This window comes from Malurus melanocephalus, unplaced genomic scaffold, assembly GCF_030028575.1.
Source record: "Malurus melanocephalus ecotype Western Australia unplaced genomic scaffold, MMel_1.1 scaffold_945, whole genome shotgun sequence".
Classification (NCBI taxonomy): Eukaryota; Metazoa; Chordata; class Aves; order Passeriformes; family Maluridae; genus Malurus; species Malurus melanocephalus.
In genome coordinates, this window is record NW_026624177.1 from 121,571 (window position 1) to 138,477 (window position 16,907).

At 35.7% G+C, this 16,907-nt stretch overlaps 1 protein-coding gene across 1 annotated transcript in view; it reads left to right on the forward strand.

Moving 5' to 3' along the window:
- The window catches only part of LOC130585671 (DNA primase large subunit-like), a gene marked incomplete at its 3' end in the record, with an annotated part of 56,720 nt that extends 40,353 nt beyond the window's left edge, over positions 1 to 16,367 (forward strand). The window contains exons 7-9 of the mRNA XM_057386272.1: positions 11,245 to 11,312; positions 14,939 to 15,011; positions 16,182 to 16,367. Of these exons, the coding sequence (XP_057242255.1) occupies positions 11,245 to 11,312; positions 14,939 to 15,011; positions 16,182 to 16,367 (327 nt within the window). The remainder of the gene's footprint in view (positions 1 to 11,244; positions 11,313 to 14,938; positions 15,012 to 16,181) is intronic.
- Between the last annotated feature and the right edge of the window lie 540 nt (positions 16,368 to 16,907).

Consider the following 16,907-nt stretch of genomic DNA (forward strand, 5'->3'; position numbering starts at 1 on the left):
CAAGGGTTATGCCAAACCAATAAGCAAAATAATTAGTAAGCTGACTCTCGTTGGCAAGTGATTTTTTTTTATTTTTATTTGCTGTTGCTGCATTGATAAACCACCCAGAACGTGACTGATACAGTATATATTTGGATCTAGTAACTTCTTACTTTTAATTGTATAAAGACCTTTTTTTTTAAAATACTGTATTTAACAATGGCTTTGCTGAACTATGTAGAAGGTAGCTTTTTGTGTACATTATGTACTCTTCCTCTACACAGGCTATTTTCTATCATGAGAGCATGCTGCAAGTTGTTGTGAGCAGCTTTGAGATCCTTTAGGGCTTTATAATTACCCACCAGCCGTGGTGAAACAGATTTGATGCTTGCAGCAAGAGTTCCTTGGCTAATATAAATACTTGAACTGGTGATTACAGCCTCTGATCCTCTGCCAGTGGTAATTACACCCTGTTTCTCTGCCCTAAAGGTGCTGAACTGCTGTAACTTAGGAGAAACCCAAACTTCTGCTGTCTGTTGCCAGACACTTGGCCAATACCATTGTATGTTTTCATGGTTCCCAATGGATCATAAACTGTGGTTTGAAGAATGTTAGAATRAAAAAAAATACAAAAGGTATTTGCTAACAGGTTTTACCTAACAATATGTTGGTCTTGGTACAAAAACTGGATACCAGATCTATTCTGAGACTAATGCTTGCTGAGTGTATTCTTCATAATTTTTTTTAGTACCTCCTTTATTTAAGGACATTACTGTAAAGTAACCTGACTTACCTTCTGAAATGCAGTTGCAGTACATGATGTAGCATTTATTTGGGTTAGTTATTYCTTTACACATTAATCTGGCTTCAAWCARTTTAGATCTTTCAGTCCTGTACTTTTGGTTGTTGGATTTTGTAGTCTTTTTCAGCCCTTGTGCTGCAGTCATGTGTATTTATTTCTTCAGGGTCTCATTATTTCATTAGTCATCTCACAGTAATTCAATGTATTAGCTAATAGGAGCAGCTTCCAGAGATTCTTCCAGATGACCAGTAGTCAGAAAAWAATACAGGCTTATTGAGAGCCATGAGACACATGATTCTAATACTGTTGCTAGTATCTCATTCTTGAAATCTRTTCTTGAAAAGTAGTCCATGCACTTGTACTACAAAAGTAGTTTGTTGTTATCTATTTGTCTGCTTATTTTTGCAGTTGAGCAGGGGGCTGGTTTCCTGTGATTATTTTGGTGTTTGAATACAAATGGAAAATTCTCTTATAACTGATATATAACACGTTTTCCTTGTAGAATCTCTGCTGTTCTAATAATTTGTTTTTTGTAGCGTTTTGGTTTCTGAGAGATAATTGTGTCTCTCCATATTTTTGTGAAATTTGTTAGGACTTAGTGTCTTACAGATTTTTTTTTCTCTATCAAATGTAGTAAGATTGCCTAAGATGGGCAAAAGTTATTAATTCTAACATGTAAAGATGARTGTAGATAGCAGGATCACGATAACCTCAGACTGTTGATGGACCATTGAGGGAGCAGCTCAAAAGCCTTGAGGGAAACAAGATTACTCTGAAAGGCAGAGTCACAGGCCCTAATGAGGGTSAAATGGAGGTACCACTGCCATAGTAAAGTTCTAAGGCAGCAATGTTTGTTTTATGAATAAGCAGTTTTTTGAGGGCTTGGTTTTCTSCTTCATGAAATTTAGTCCRGGGAGAAGCRTCCTTATGTCAGACTGTATTTGTTYATTCAGAAATTAAAAATTTGTAATAATTGTAAATGTAAATAATCAACTTTTAAWAAAGGAAATAAGAGCATTGCATGTTGTTGGAGTTGCTAGTATTTTTCCTTAATATGAATGTCCTGTTCTGTTGTGAAAAGAAAATGTTAAAACATTAACTCTTACTCATGTTTGGGAACTGTCATTGCTATTACTGGCAATTGAGAGTTGAGATGAAATAAAATGCTGGAAAATGATGATAAGTAGGCTCAGATTAATGCTGGGTTTTAGCAGTATGAAATTTGAGTGCCTGTCATGTTTTTAGCTCTAGTCATTGAAGATAAGAATGTAATCACTGGTACTTGAACATATGGGAAACTGGGGTTTAAAACTTTCAAAGGCTGGCAAGATTTGATTTTGYTTCTTAAAAAAAGCTAATGAATATTGTAAAATATGCATAGCTGAGAAAAAATATTCCAAATACCTTTCACCTTTCACCTTTCAAAATATGGATATTTTTCTACCTTTTAGCAACAAAACAATTATTTTCAAGCAGTACCACATATTGGGAGAATAAAACAATTGAAATTCAAATGCTACCTTCTGACTTTTGAAAGTAAGAGATTGGTGTCACGCAGGCTGTTGTAATAAAATCTATTCTATRTTGTTTGCTACTAAAGATCAGGTAYGGAATTCCTAAGGGTTATTTAAACTTACTTGAAATTGTATAGTAAATTTGTCAAGGGAAAAACATAAATATATGAAGATTTGAGAAGCTCATAAACAAAGAAAAATGCTTTGCAATAATATCCTTTTTCCTTAGATGTTAGTGTCTCTGTCTTAGTATTTMAGGACTGAATAAGAGCACAGCCTTGATTAGTGTTGACTTTGGTAAGCAATACTGGCCTCTAAGAACAAGTGGTGTTAAGATTTTTGTTCATAATTTTTCCCTGAAAGAAATCTAAGAGTAAAATGATCTTATTTTTAAAAAAAACCCTTCATTTCTTTCTCCTGAAAAAGGGCTTGACAAGCTCATTAGAATTTGCTAGAAAAAAATCACAAGTAATTTTTAAAATTACCCTACACTGTGAATGAAAGTGTGGACTTTTGAAGCTGTTTAGGTGTTGAAAGCTCTTGTATGGAAAATGGAATGGCTAGTAGTTCAGAAATATTTGGTAATTAAGTATTTTATAAAGGTATTTGGTACTGTATTATGCGCTGCATTATGCATTGTGCATTTGGTTTTCAACAGTTTTTAATCACAATGTGGCTGAGRTTTGAGTGCACCCCTGAAGGTCATTTGGTCACCTAGAGCTGTTTGACCAGGACTGTCCTGGCAGGTTTTGARTATCTCCAGGGATGGAGACTGCARTCTCCTGGGTAACCTGTGCCAGTGCTCRGTYRCCCTSACAGTGAAACCATATTTCTTGGTGTTCAGATGGGACCTCCTGTGTTTCACTTCGTTGTCCACATTTCATCTGGTCCTGTCTCTGGTCACCCATGGAAAGAACCTGGCTGTCCCTTCAGGTATTTTATATGCATTGGTAGAATCCTCCAGAGCCTTCTTTCCTCCATGCTGAACAGTTCAAGCTCTCCCAGTCTTTCCTCATAGGAGCTGCTCCAGTCCCTTGCTCTTTGTGGCCCTGTGCTGATCTCTCTCTGGTTTGTCCATCTCTCTTGTAGTGGGGAGCTCAGAACTYGACAGATAATCGATTCCCAGTAGTAAAATCCTGTTACACCTAAAATCTAAATATATTTTCTGAAGTTCTGTAATAAAGTTGATTTATAGTAAGTGTTTATACAGTAGTMGACATTTATTTCCTGTAGAGCACAGGGCTTTGGTAATAGGGTTTGTAAAGATAAAATACATAGCAGTTTTTAACTGAAGGTTTTTATGATGGTCTTCATTGATGAAGCCCTGTAGTAGTAATGGTGACTATGGAAAATGAGCTTTTAATCAAATGTATTGGATGGGTATATAGAGTTGTTTCTTCTCTTTTTKAGTATATAATCTTCAGCAACAGAAAACTTTTGCTAGTGTGGTTGTTCTTAAAGCAGTTTCAGAACACAATGCAAGACGGATGAAGTTTGTGATGGGAAACACCTACCATGGTTTGTGACAGTGACTTTGAGGGTCCTTAATGAAGTAATAATAATCTTCCATGTGTTTTAAGCAATGTGTGGTTCTTGTGTGGGTTTTGGCTGGTAGCTTCTATCAAGACGAGATTTTATGAAGAGATTTTGACTTCCYTAATTTCCTTCTCATGAATGAAGAGAAAGGGGCAAGTATATGTGTGTGAAACTTCAGAATCATAAAACTTGGGGAAATCACTGCTGTCTGAGTTACCTTCTCCCACTTCAGTAATGGAAGTTAATTAAAGCATCATTGTATAATTGAACTGAGGAACACATTCCCGTTACTTAAGAGTACTGGAATCACTRTTTAGGAGAAGGAATGGAAAAGCAGCAAACTTCTGTTCATAAATAATGTCAGAAAAAGAAGCAAAAGATCTGCATGCAGCCAAAGAGCAGTAAGGAGTCATGAAGAGATGAAGAACTGTTTGCATGAATCAGAAGTTCATTGTGAAATAAAGGAAACYATTTCATTTTCCATGCTTGCTGTGAAGATGAGCGTTCAGTGCAGTGTTTATTTAGTTTGAAAATCACTAGGTATCTGGAAGTTGATACAAAAAACGACTGAGGACTAAAATAAAAGTTGAGAAAGCTCTCTGTAAAGGCTGAGTCAGTGGTGAAACAGTTGATAAAGTCAACTGAAAAACTTCACAATTACAGTAAGCAGTATTATTTAACAGAAGATCTGGGTTTTGCTGACAAGGTACTTCTTAAGTCTCTACTTCAATCTACATATAATTAAAGCCTGAAACACACTATACACTAGTGTAAGAAAAATGGAATCAATAACTTATTTTGTGGRGAAAATATCTTATGAGCATCTTCATAACTGTCAACTTCAGCTTTATTTTRGTATGCAAAAAAAGTACAAGAAATGAGTTCATTTGCATGCTGTCACCCTCACATGCAACTGAAATGCACAAGTAGTAATGCCAYAAACCCCAGCAACAGTTCACTTAGCAATTAAACAAGGTTTAATTATTGAAAACTTCTGCTTTAAAGACTAAATATGAGACTCCAATCCAGATGTTATTTATACCTCTGTGTGAATATGAAAGCTAGACATTTCCAAATGGAAAAAAGAAATCAATTACTTTCRGAAGCAAGTGCCTCGGGAAAACATTTATTATTATTCTGAGTGCATTTGGCAAATGCTGAGCTGAAATTAGTTAGTGAAGTTTGGTTTCTTCAAAGTTCTTAAAGTATTAGGTAAATATCTAGGACATGCTAGCAAGGACACTTTTCACAAKTTTCTTCTCTTATGGAAAATTTGTCCTTYGGCAGCTTGAAWTAACTGGCARAATGAAAAAAGACATYACATATGTAATATTTATAATTTAAAATATGTATTTTGCAGCATAATTTATAGTTAATTGTACTTGTGTATGGCTTTTGAATTTTTAGATATAGCATCTAAGCTACATTGATAATAACTTGTGCCCTGCCTCTTAAGAGTTCAAGAAGAAAATGACAGCGCCAAGAATATAACTTTAATTCCCTCTTTTTTTTTTAATAAGTTAGTTGCTGCCTTTGATTTGCTTTCCTTAAGCATAAAAGGCCACTTCGTGTTCTGTGTGATTTTCTTTTGGCTGACTTGTGTAACTGAAAGGTGCGTGTGTGTGTGAGAGAGGAGTTGGTGGGGAGTTTTATGTAAATAACAAAACCAAAGCAAACCCACAAAACCAACTTCAGCCCTATATTGGCACTTACAGTATCCCCTAGAGATGCAAGAGGGAAATTCTTTCTTGTCCTTTAGAAATACCAGAGTTGTTACATTTGTGCTAAAAGTCCAATAATTCCTTTATTCCATAGATTTGGTGTTACTAGATGGAAATAATCTAAATGCTTTTTGTATTAAATTATATTGACCCAGTAAAAAAAAGTTTGATAATGTCAAAAGCATTTTTTGCATAGTTTTGTTAGTTTGGAAGAATGCTATTTGCTGTTATATAGGTTGTGTGTTAACAATTGATGTGGAATAGATGTAAAATTAATTGTTTCTTGTAGTTGTTTTGAGCATATTTCAGTGTAAGTGCTGCTGAGATAACTTTTAATAGCTGAAGAAGCCTTGGCAWAAATTACTTATTAATTTTGTGCAATGCTTGAGATTTGTAAGATGCTGTGAAAGGTTAAACCCCAACTTTTTTCAAAAGAAAATTGATCAGTGTTAAAATGTCAACTGTCTAGGTACAGCGGCATGCTGGCATGCAAAACGCTGCTCTCTTATTTCAGGTTCCCTAGCTGCATAGCATTTGCATTGTGACATTTTGTTACAACATTAGCACCATAGCTGATGTTTCAAAATCAATCAGTTTTTGTTGGTATGAGACAGCCTGCAATTTAGCTGGATTTTAAAGGTGTTTCTCTGGAATATAATTAACTTGGATTCTTGGATTCTGCATCTCATGACTTCTTAGTGCAAAATTGTACAAAGCAAGTAACCTAATTCTGAAATGTCTTTAAAAAATAAATAAAGGCAAACCAAAGTAATATTAAGGCTTTCTCAGAAGTACAAAACCTTTCTAAACATTGTATCTGAAATGTAATCTAGGGCAAGTATTCTGGTGCCTGCTGCATTAAAATGCCTTGCTGGAGAATTGATATCCTTTAAAACTACATTTTAGAGAACAGCCAGCTAAAATTCAGGTTGAAAATAGAGCTGTTTTAAAGTTTTAGAACTTCTATTCATCAACAGTACTTCTAATCAGAGAGAAATGTATTAAGAAGCCTTTTGTGGCTATTACTTCCTCTATTTAGGTTGAATTCTAAAATAAAATGTACGTGAAAACTAGTTTTTATTGTTGAAGGCGGATTGCAGTGGGAATGAGATTTTATGTGATTTATGTTTGAAATGTCATTGTATAGTAGGGTTTCCCTTCTTGTATAAAAGCWTGGCCTTGATTAAATGCATTGAGAAGCTCTTGTAGCTGGACTTTGTGTAAGTGGAACTGAGACTTGAAGGCCTCAGTTATTTATTGTAATCCTGCTGGATACGTGTGCAGTTCATGTTTGAGCCCAGGCTGGATGGGGCTCTGAGCAGCCTGGTGTAGTGGAAGGTGTGACTGCCCATGGCAGAGGGTTTGGAAACAGATGAGCTTTAAGGGCCTGTGCAACCCACACCATCCAATGATTCTATGTTGGTCCTATAAATATGTAAAGAGCACTCTGATGTGWGTAGTGTATCTATAAAAACATAGTGAATATTGTGACAGTCTTTAAGCAAGAACTAAAWTGTTTCTACAGCATTATTTTTAACCTGTTCTGTATCTTAAAATGGAAATGAGGAGGGGAAATCTTCCCAAAGGTTTTTGTAGTATCCCTTGAAGATTGTTTTTTCTTTTGATCAAATGGATACTCCAGAAGGATGGCTAATCTAGATAAACTAGGGTTAAGGAAAAAAATCCTGAATTAAGGTAAAAACTTTCACAGAAAGTGTCTTACTGTCTTCTCTTGCTTCTCAGTTATTCCCAGTGAAGGTGGGAAGCTGGGATCTGAAATTCTGACTCTCAGATATGCCATGGCTACTGTGTTGTCAATTAAAAAAATGTGTATGTCAGGTTTTGGTTGCATAAAATTTGATATTCTTAGATTGATTACATCTAGAAAACATCTTAAAATGCTGGGGAAACAGATCTTTGAATAAAGTTTGTCTAGTATTAATAACTTAGTTGGAACAAGTGTGCTGCCTGTTAAATAGCTATTGCTAAAGGTAGTCTCTCAAAAAAATTCAAGAGAAAGACCTGAATAGATAGTGTTGGATTGTTGGAGCAAAACATAATTTTATTTAATTCCACAAAAGGTAATTTCTAATTGTACACCGTCCCTTTAGATGCATTACTGCTCTAGGCACTACTGTGATGTCATGTTTTGCTCATATCTTGGTTTCCATTTATCTTTTACCTACTTTCTGTTGCATGTTTTACCTTCTTTGTTTTATCTCTTGCACTTCACTACTGTGCAGGCTCATACTCAACTGGGTGATGCATTTTATTCCATAAATACACCACAGTCCACTTGCARGGCACAGATATGTCAGGCAGTRWRTTKKGCWCAGGCYCTGCAGAGAGACCTCGACAAATCAGAGGTCTGGGCAATCACCAGYCATGTGAAATTTATCAAGGGTGARTGCCAAATTCTGCACTGGGATGGGGAAATCCTGATTGTGTGTAAAAACTGGGGAAGGGGAGGCTGGAGGGCAGAGCTGAGGAAATGGACCTGGGGGTCCTGGATGATGGGAATTCAAACATGAGCCAGCAGTGCCCTGGCAGCCAGGAGGGCCAGGGGTGTCCTGGGGGGGATCAGGCACAGCATCACCAGGGCAAGGGAGGGGATTGTCCCGATCTGCTCTGGGCTGCGGTTTTGGGGTTTTGGGGTTTTGGGCACTGCAATATAAGAAAGACATTAACCTATTAGAGAGTGTCCAGAGGAGGCCATGAGAGTGGTGAAGGGCCTTGAGGGGAAGCCCTATGAGAAGCTCCTGAGGTCACTTTGTTCAGCCTGGAGAAGARAYCCTGAGAGGGGACCTCATTGCGGTCTTCAGCATCCTCACAAGGGGAAGTGGAGGGGCAGAAACTGAATCTCTTCACTCTTCTAACCAGTGACAGGACTGGATTGAGGTAAAAACAGTTTATTAAATGAAGAAAACCCCAAAACAAAAAAAAAAAACAAAACCCACAAGCAATGCTTACCACCAGCAGACTGACACCCAACCAGGTCTTGAGCAGGGGCAACTTTGGAAAAACTGCCCCTCAAACTTATTGCTGAGCTTGAGGTTCTAAGGTCACCATCTCCGTCACCATCATCAGCTCTGAGAGCCTGTGCCTGTCTGCAGCTCACTCTGCCCCCTCCTCTGATCACCCAGGCCTCAGGTCGTAAATTATCTTAAGTCAGCAGTGTTTTATGTTCTCTGTAAATTAAACTGCTTCAACATGATTAGAGTTTGGAGCTATGCTCTCTACTTGACAACATTTTGATGTCTTTCATGTTTCTAAAATATCAAATGTCATGTTCGTGATTTTTTTTTTCCTGGTATGATGATCTTTATGTTGAGTACCATATAGAGATGAAGGCAAGGCTGTGCTTGCAGGAATTTGTCTAAATTTAATTTCCGAGTGGTTGGAAAAAGTCTTCACAATCTCAATTTGGATTCTGTAATAGGGATCATCTTTTAGAAAAATGCTGTTGAAAAAGCTCATAAAATTCTTATCTGTTTAAAAACACTAGCATTAATTTACCGTGACCTTTGTAAAAGCTGCTTTTATTTGCAATGTGGCTCTGTTAGAAAAAAATGTAAGGTTATAAGGAGAGACTTTATATTTGAAAACGTTGCATTTTGTTTTTTTAATCCAGGCAGACTAAGGGAAAATGCACTTTTAAAATAAAGTTGTTAAAATATTTTGATGAGGTCTCCTCAACTATGTTTAAGGAAAGCTATCCTTAGTGTTAGACAGAAGAGTGTCATGAGGATCCCACATCTTCCTAGATATAAATGTTGGAAATAACTGGACAAAGGGTTTGTTCTAAGATTTGAAAAGTGTTGAATCACAACACATGGTCTGTAGAGAACATTACCTTGTCCAGGTGCCATAATGGAGGAAAATGGGAAGCAATTTTGCTCCTAAGATTTGCCAGTTGAGACAATTATTGGCCTTGTGGATTCTCCTTTGACTTAACAAAACTATGTTTTTCTGCCCTTTAATGGTGTATCCTGAGACAGCCAGCTTAGTCCACTCCTTGCATGTTCTTTCATTGCAATGTCAAGAAAAATGTTGGTTAAAGATCGCTAAGTCTTTTTCTACCTCAATTCCTACAAGTCTCCTAAATAAATTTTTTTCCTGTTAATTGATAATGCTTACACAGAAATGTCATTTACTGTATATATAACTTTGATAATGTTGGTGCCCTTTTTTCTGATTAAATGCATCGTTTTGAGCACTGCACAGAGAAAAATCTTGTATGCTTGTTTCATGTAAAATTACAGCTATGTATTTGGGTGTGCACACAAATACTGTTTTCTGTACCTCTGAAGTTATTAATGGAAAAAGAAGCAGATGGTATTTCGGGTGATTCAGTCTTTGTTCGGATAACTTATAGAATATCATTGTTGGTGTTTGGATGGCTTCCAAGTTCTTTTCAGAAAAAAAAAAATCTGATTTTCTGGTTGTGTTTAAAACAAAATTAGAGGGTTACTTTATATGGGACATGAAAAAAATGAGGGGTTTTTTTATTAGAAGAAACTTCTGAATAAATGCAGAATTTTTAGTATGTCATATGCATTTCAATCTAGCTCCATAAAAAAAGGGATGTGGATCATGCTTTAATTACCAAGATAGCTGCCTGTTTTAGAAGAAAGATGAACAGGTTGCTGAGAGTGCGAGGTTAATGCTTTCTGCAGCAGTCAGATGGCATGAGAACATTTGGGTTACCTCATTTCAAAACACGGAAGAGCCATGTTTTAAAATGAGTGGGTAGGATGAACTCTTTCAGGAATTACATGTTTTTAATTAGTGTGTCTAATAGTACTTACTATTTTTGAGTTACATGTAAAACACTTAAGAATTTGACAGTTATTTATACCTTGTGAAATAACTCAAAATTTTAACTTTTTACAAATGTAGTTTTCAAAGTACAGCCTAACTTTGCAGCTGCAGAATTGTGAAATGTATTTTATATTGAATATTTTATAGTCTATGTATGTCACAATTATCTGAAGTGCTATGCTTGTAGCTTTTATAGTGAAGGAAGCCACCGTATATACAGATACTAAGCAATTTAATTKCATGTATTTTTGCAGTTATTTTAGTTAATACACTCTTTAACTAGTATTCTACAGTAGTGTGTCATGCATTTGTTGATTGCTAGGTTTAGTTTTGCTGAAAAAGTTGAATGTTTTAACTGGTCATGCATTATATTAAAAATGTATTTATTTTAGAGCAATCATTGCAAAACATGTTATGCCTATTAAAAAAAAACCAGTGTACACAGAGGCATATATACAAGTCACATTGTGCAAAATACTATGTAAATTCCTTTTATACAAATAGAAATTTTATATAATATGTCTTAATGGATTGTATTTACATTGGTAGAAGTCTGTCTAGGCACAATATGACTTCTTGTTCAAATATGTTTAGGAAAACATATACCACTTTCAGTGATGTCTTGCTATTTAATTCTAATAACATTGTAATTTCAGAAAAATGGTTTTTCACTGTTTGTTAATTTGTAAATATTTCTGCTAGCTTCAGATTCTGGAAGTCTGTGCTTAGTTATTTTTAACAGGAGAAATTATGTCTTACTCAATGTTGTATAAAGTTGTAACAACACAGTGTGACTTCTAACATAATTCCTGCCTTGTGCTACCAATTTTTTAGGCTAATATTTTATTGATGGTACTTTTGTTTTCTTCAGCTGACAGCACGATCACTGCCTTCCATACAGTCTGATGAGAGACTTCAACCTCTGCTTAATCATCTCAGGTAAACTGAAAACATGAGTATATTCCTTCATACAGGTTAAAGTAACTGCTTTGGTAGAATGTCTTAGGTACAGGTTTATACAGCCCTCATCTGTGCAATTGGATTTCACTGGAAAAAAAAAAAAACCAAAACAAAAGTAACTCTTCAACTTAACAAAAGCTTTATATGACATGGAACATAATTTATAGAACTAGTGTTGCTTCTAAGTCACAAAAAATAGTTATAGCTTTTATAAAATTTGAGTTTTTTTGCAGCAAGTGTGAAGTTGTTAAGCTTCTTTATGAACAAAACAGATTACAAATTGCACAGCTCAGAGCATGGGCCTTCCTTGTTGCAATCGTTTTATGCTCTCTGCTCTTTTTGGAAGATTTCATGTCATTGATGAATGGATGAATTTGTTCTTTAAATGTCATTGATGAATTTGTTCTTTAAATGGACCTGAAGAGATTGCTGAAAGTGTGAACCACTGGAGTAAAGTTTGCCTCACTCTTAGTAGTATGAGAGTGTATAAATATATATTTGTATGTGTGTGTATAGATAAGCTTTCTACTTTTTTTGTAGGAAAGGGTAAGCATAGATCTCTAGTCTCTTGATTATATACATGATTACTTTTTATCACTTTGTATGGGAGAGTTTTCTTACTATAGTAAGACAAGGTCTATACAATTAGAGGGAGATGGTTTAGAATCATGGAATTATTTGAAGTGAACCTCTGGAGATGATTTAATCAAGCCCCTGCTCAATGTGGTTAGATGTGGTTAGAGCAGGAATTTATTTTTGTTGAATTTTTAATATCTCTGTGGATAGAAATAAACACTGGATGTCAGTAACGAAAACTCTGTTTTTGAACACATACAGCTTAGCATTAAGATCACTGAAATGATGTTGGATGAATTAGAAATGGAAATGTTGAGGTTCCATCATGGCACTACTGCATGGGGAATTAGGGTGCAGATCTAGTTTGTTAGATAATGCTCCTTATTACCTATGGTGCTCTACTGCTTGAGGTATCTGTACCCAAATATGACATTTTATTTTGATTTTAAAACATCTCATGATTTTTATAATATAGGAAGAGTTTTGTGTTTTGCTGTTTTTAGTGAAAATCAGAATAAGAATAATAGCTTTCATTGTATCTCTGCTTATTTACATATGATTGAACTTTGTTCAAGAGCAATGAACGAAAACAGGGATTGCAGTGTTATTCTTACTGTTACATAGCTGGGGGTGCTTCTGAATGCCAATAACCTTCCATGATTTTATTACCCTGCATCTTAATGGGATTGTAAAAAATATGCCTCARTGGTGTACCTTTCTCCATTTGAAGATAAAGAGCAATTAAGTTAGCTTTTTATAAACTGTGCTCTCCAGGAGTAATTGCTGAGAAATTGAGAATTTCTTTTGATGTATGCTGTGCATATCTCCATGTAAGTGGAACAGTCCTTCAGTATCACAGTGATCAGTCCTGTTTGTGCTTTTCTTTTTTGAACAGGGGGAAAAGGAAAGGTTCCAGAAAAAGCTACTTTAACAGTATGCTGTAACAGATACTTGTTTAACAGTTATAGATACTATACCCTACATTCATGATAACTGGTATTTTTTGTACATTCTTAGGTTATTTTGGGTATGTGGTAAATTGCTTCCATTTTGGTTTTGTGAAAATGGAGGGACTATTTCCGATTTATTTTGTCACAAACTGAAAAAATACAAATGCTTCCAAGTTGCCTTTTTGGAWWTTTTTTTWWAATGAACAAAATATATCAGAGCTTGCAACTTGAAAAGCCACCTTTGGCAGTGAACAGACGGGTGACCAAATAGATCATCTTTGTTATTTATTTCTGTAAATCTGTGATTCATTTTTCTTCATCTTGCTCATAAGAAAGAATATTAGCTAGTTGTGGACTTTCTTTTACCTTCATTGTCTGGACTCTTAGAGCAGTATTTCATTTTTGGCATATGCCAACAGACATCTGTCAGGGAAGCAAAAGCTTAGAAATGAATGAAAAGACCATACAGTGGAAGGTTACAGAGCATTGTTTAGTTGTTAATGCCCTCCCCATTTTTGGTGCCTTTTCATACCTGCTTGTGATTTACAAATTAGCTATTCCTCAGAAAAGGTGATTTTACTGTGGATTATGTCTTCATAGACATTTTAACCTATGCCCGTTATTTTTTTAAAAGGAAGTAACATGTATCATGTAATTGGATGGTTCTGGACTAAATAATGCATTTTGTCTGTGAGTTAGTACTCTTTTTATCCTATTCTGCTTCGCTGGTGCTTTCTAGTACTATTTGTCCTAGACCAAAAAAAAGAGAAAGTTTTTGTTAAAATGTTGAAGTATTTGATTCAAGATTGTGTTTAAGGATTTCACATGCTCACAGTAAGCTACAAAGGGATTTAGCTTGCTGACACTTAAAAAATTTAAAAGAGATGGAAACTTAATATCTCAATGTGTGAGAAGAACACTTTTGCAAGTCCTGCTTTGTATGGGGTTTACAGGCTTGTAACACTACTGTTTAAAATATTCAGCTGGAGTAATTTGAGATGGACAAAAGCTGTTGTATGTAACCCCATCATGCTCGGTAGCAGAGGGCCTATACATGAATTGTAGAAGCTGAGTTAACTCAGTTAATTGGAGAAGCTGAGTTAACTCAGTTTAGTCCAGTGAAAAAGAAGCTTTAGGGGATATCAAATAGCAGCCTACAACTGTTTGAAGGACAAACATTGTCTTATTGGACTTTTCGATGGTGCCAGAGGATTTAACAAATGACAGTGGTCACATGTAGCAGCTTGGGAGGTTTAGATCAAACATCAGCAAAAATGTCTGTGCTAGAATGATAGTACAGCAGTTGGCCAGAGGTAGGTAAGTTTAGTTCATGGAGATTTTTAGGATTCAGTTAGAAAAACCTGTGGCTTACCCTGCTAGTGTTGGCAATAATCCCATTTAAAGTGGGGTGTGGGACTAAATAGTCTTTTAATGTCCTTTACAAGCAACATTTAAATGATGCTGTTAGTTCTATCTTCAAATGATGGTTCATAAGGGTGATACAGAAACCAAGTGTTTTGCCAGACAGGATTTTTTAAATGAATAACACAGTACACATGCAGACACATTCACCCTCCATCTTACTTACGCTCATCTTACACAAGCAAGTAAAGAAGAATGCATGCCTTCACAGACTGTTGTTGTGCACTATCCTTTTATTGCCAGGGAGGTGGAACATTGGAACAGATTGCTCAGAAGGTTGTGAGTCTCTGTCYTTGGAGATGCTCAAAACCCAGCTTGATGAGATCCTAAGAAACCTGTAGCAAACACCACTTTGAGCATGGGTTTGGGCTMGATGATCTTCAGTGGTCTCTCTCAACCTCAAGAGTAATGTGATCCTATGACCTAAATCCTCTGTGACTCCTCATCTTTCCTTTCAGATAAAGGGAGAGAGGGTTTCTTTACTGTGTTGGCTTTAATGCTGGCGTTAAGATTCCTAATTACTTGGTTTCTTGTTTTTGCCTGATACGAAATATTTGCAGCCCATAATTGATAAATTATTTTCTTTCTAAATTTCTAAACTTAAAAATATTTTGGAACTGCTTGAAATGATGCCATATTGTTTACTTTGTTTTTCAGCCATTCTTACGTTGGCCCGGATTACAGTGTCCAAAAGAACACTGGAAAAATTTCTCTAGAGCAGATCGATGCTGTAAGTTGTGTTTCTGGAGTTACATGGGATGTTGAAGTATAATTTTTTCTATGCAAGTACTCAATATACAAACAAAATATAAAACCTTTATCTTCTTTTTATTCATATTTGCTTTGTAACTGTTGAATGAAATTTAGTTGAAGTTCAAAATAGAGAAATTAACTGAAAATGCATCTAAGCATTCAGAGTGAAGGATTCGATCTAAGGATTCAGAGTGAAGTTACAGTGAAGTAGTTAATTTGCTGTTTAATTCTATGTACTTTCATGAATACCTAACATAATTATAAACAGAATTTAATGAAATTTTCTTATTTAACAGTCTTGCAAACTGTAGTGTTTGGTTTATGATTCCTGTGTTGCAGTATTAGTCTTTTCAATGCTGATTTTTGATTTTTGACTTACAGGAGGGGTTTGGAAAACAAGGAAGTAAAATACAATGGAAGTAAAACATAGGATGTAAAATAAAACACCATGCATAAATTATACAGAGTCAATTAAAACCATAACACCTTTATCTGAGTTTAAGGGATTGTGTGTTTTCAGTGTCCATCTTAACCATGATGGAGTGTTTCTCTGGCAGTGAAGTCCATGGCATGACTCGGATGTTAAAAAATAGCAATGCAAAGCCCAAATAAATTCGAACCTTACTTTTTTTTTTGTTAAGTCTTTGAGATGTTGCTTTACAAGAAATAATATTCTTCAGGGAAAAAAAACCCTCCTGCAGATTAGTTGCAAACTTGCTTGTTGTTTTTCAAAGATTCTTAAAAAAAAAAATCTGCTTCCCTTCCCCAACTCCCCATAACTCTATCAGAGTTACCACTTTGCCATTCCAGCTGCTAAAATAAAGCATAGTCAAGAAACATTGTAATTAAAGTTTGAAAATATTTTTCCTGAAAGCAATTAAATGTGTGTTACTTTGTAGCTGGAGACAGTCTGATACTACCACTTGTAGTACTCTGTCCTTTGGATTTTGTTCCTGAGATGGTTATGGAATAGTTTATGGACTCACTCACTTGTGTTGTGAATTCAGCCCCAAGGCTCTCTGTACATGCATATCTTTTCTTCCAGCCACTGGCATTTTCAAATAGAGCTGATTAATAATCACAGTAAGCATATATCCTACAAATCAAATGATCAGTGTGCCTTAAACAGAAATCCTTCTCTTGGTAGCTGTCTGTGAAGTCCTTCCCTCTCTGCATGCGGCAGTTGCACAGAGCCCTCCGTGACAACCACCACCTCCGGCACGGGGGCCGCATGCAGTACGGGCTGTTCCTGAAAGGCATCGGCCTCACTCTGGAACAGGCACTGGAATTCTGGAAGAAAGAATTTATCAGAGGAAAAGTGGATGCAGATAAGGTAATTCAACAAATTAAAAATATATCAATGTGTAAATGTGAGGATGTAGTTAACTTGTACTTTGTGCTATGGATTTGAATAGATGCTTTTTGAGGTCGATAATTGGGTAAAAGGTACAGTAATGTGTTTTAAAGGTGGGAGGGATTTTTTTGCTCTCTTTGCTTGTAATTTTGGTCATTTTATTGGGTATTCACCTGAACTGTGGGTAAACCAGGCAGTCCATAAAGAGGCTTTTTACAGATGAGGACTACGAAAGTCTTATGAGTAAATTACTAGGAAACCAATGTCCTTTATGAAATACAGGTACTATGTAACTAAATTAATCCACCAAGCAGATAAGTGACCACAAACAATATATCTGAAAGACAAGGTTAGCCTTTTTTGTTGTCCAAAAAAAAAATTAATTGAACAGTTATGTGTAAAGTTGTCTTGCCTTAGCAAATTTACAGTTGAAGAATGAAAGAAGAAACTGGAGACAAAAGACAGAAGAATATGTTCTAGGAAATAGTGAGAAAATACTGCTCAGTGCAGTGGGAGGCA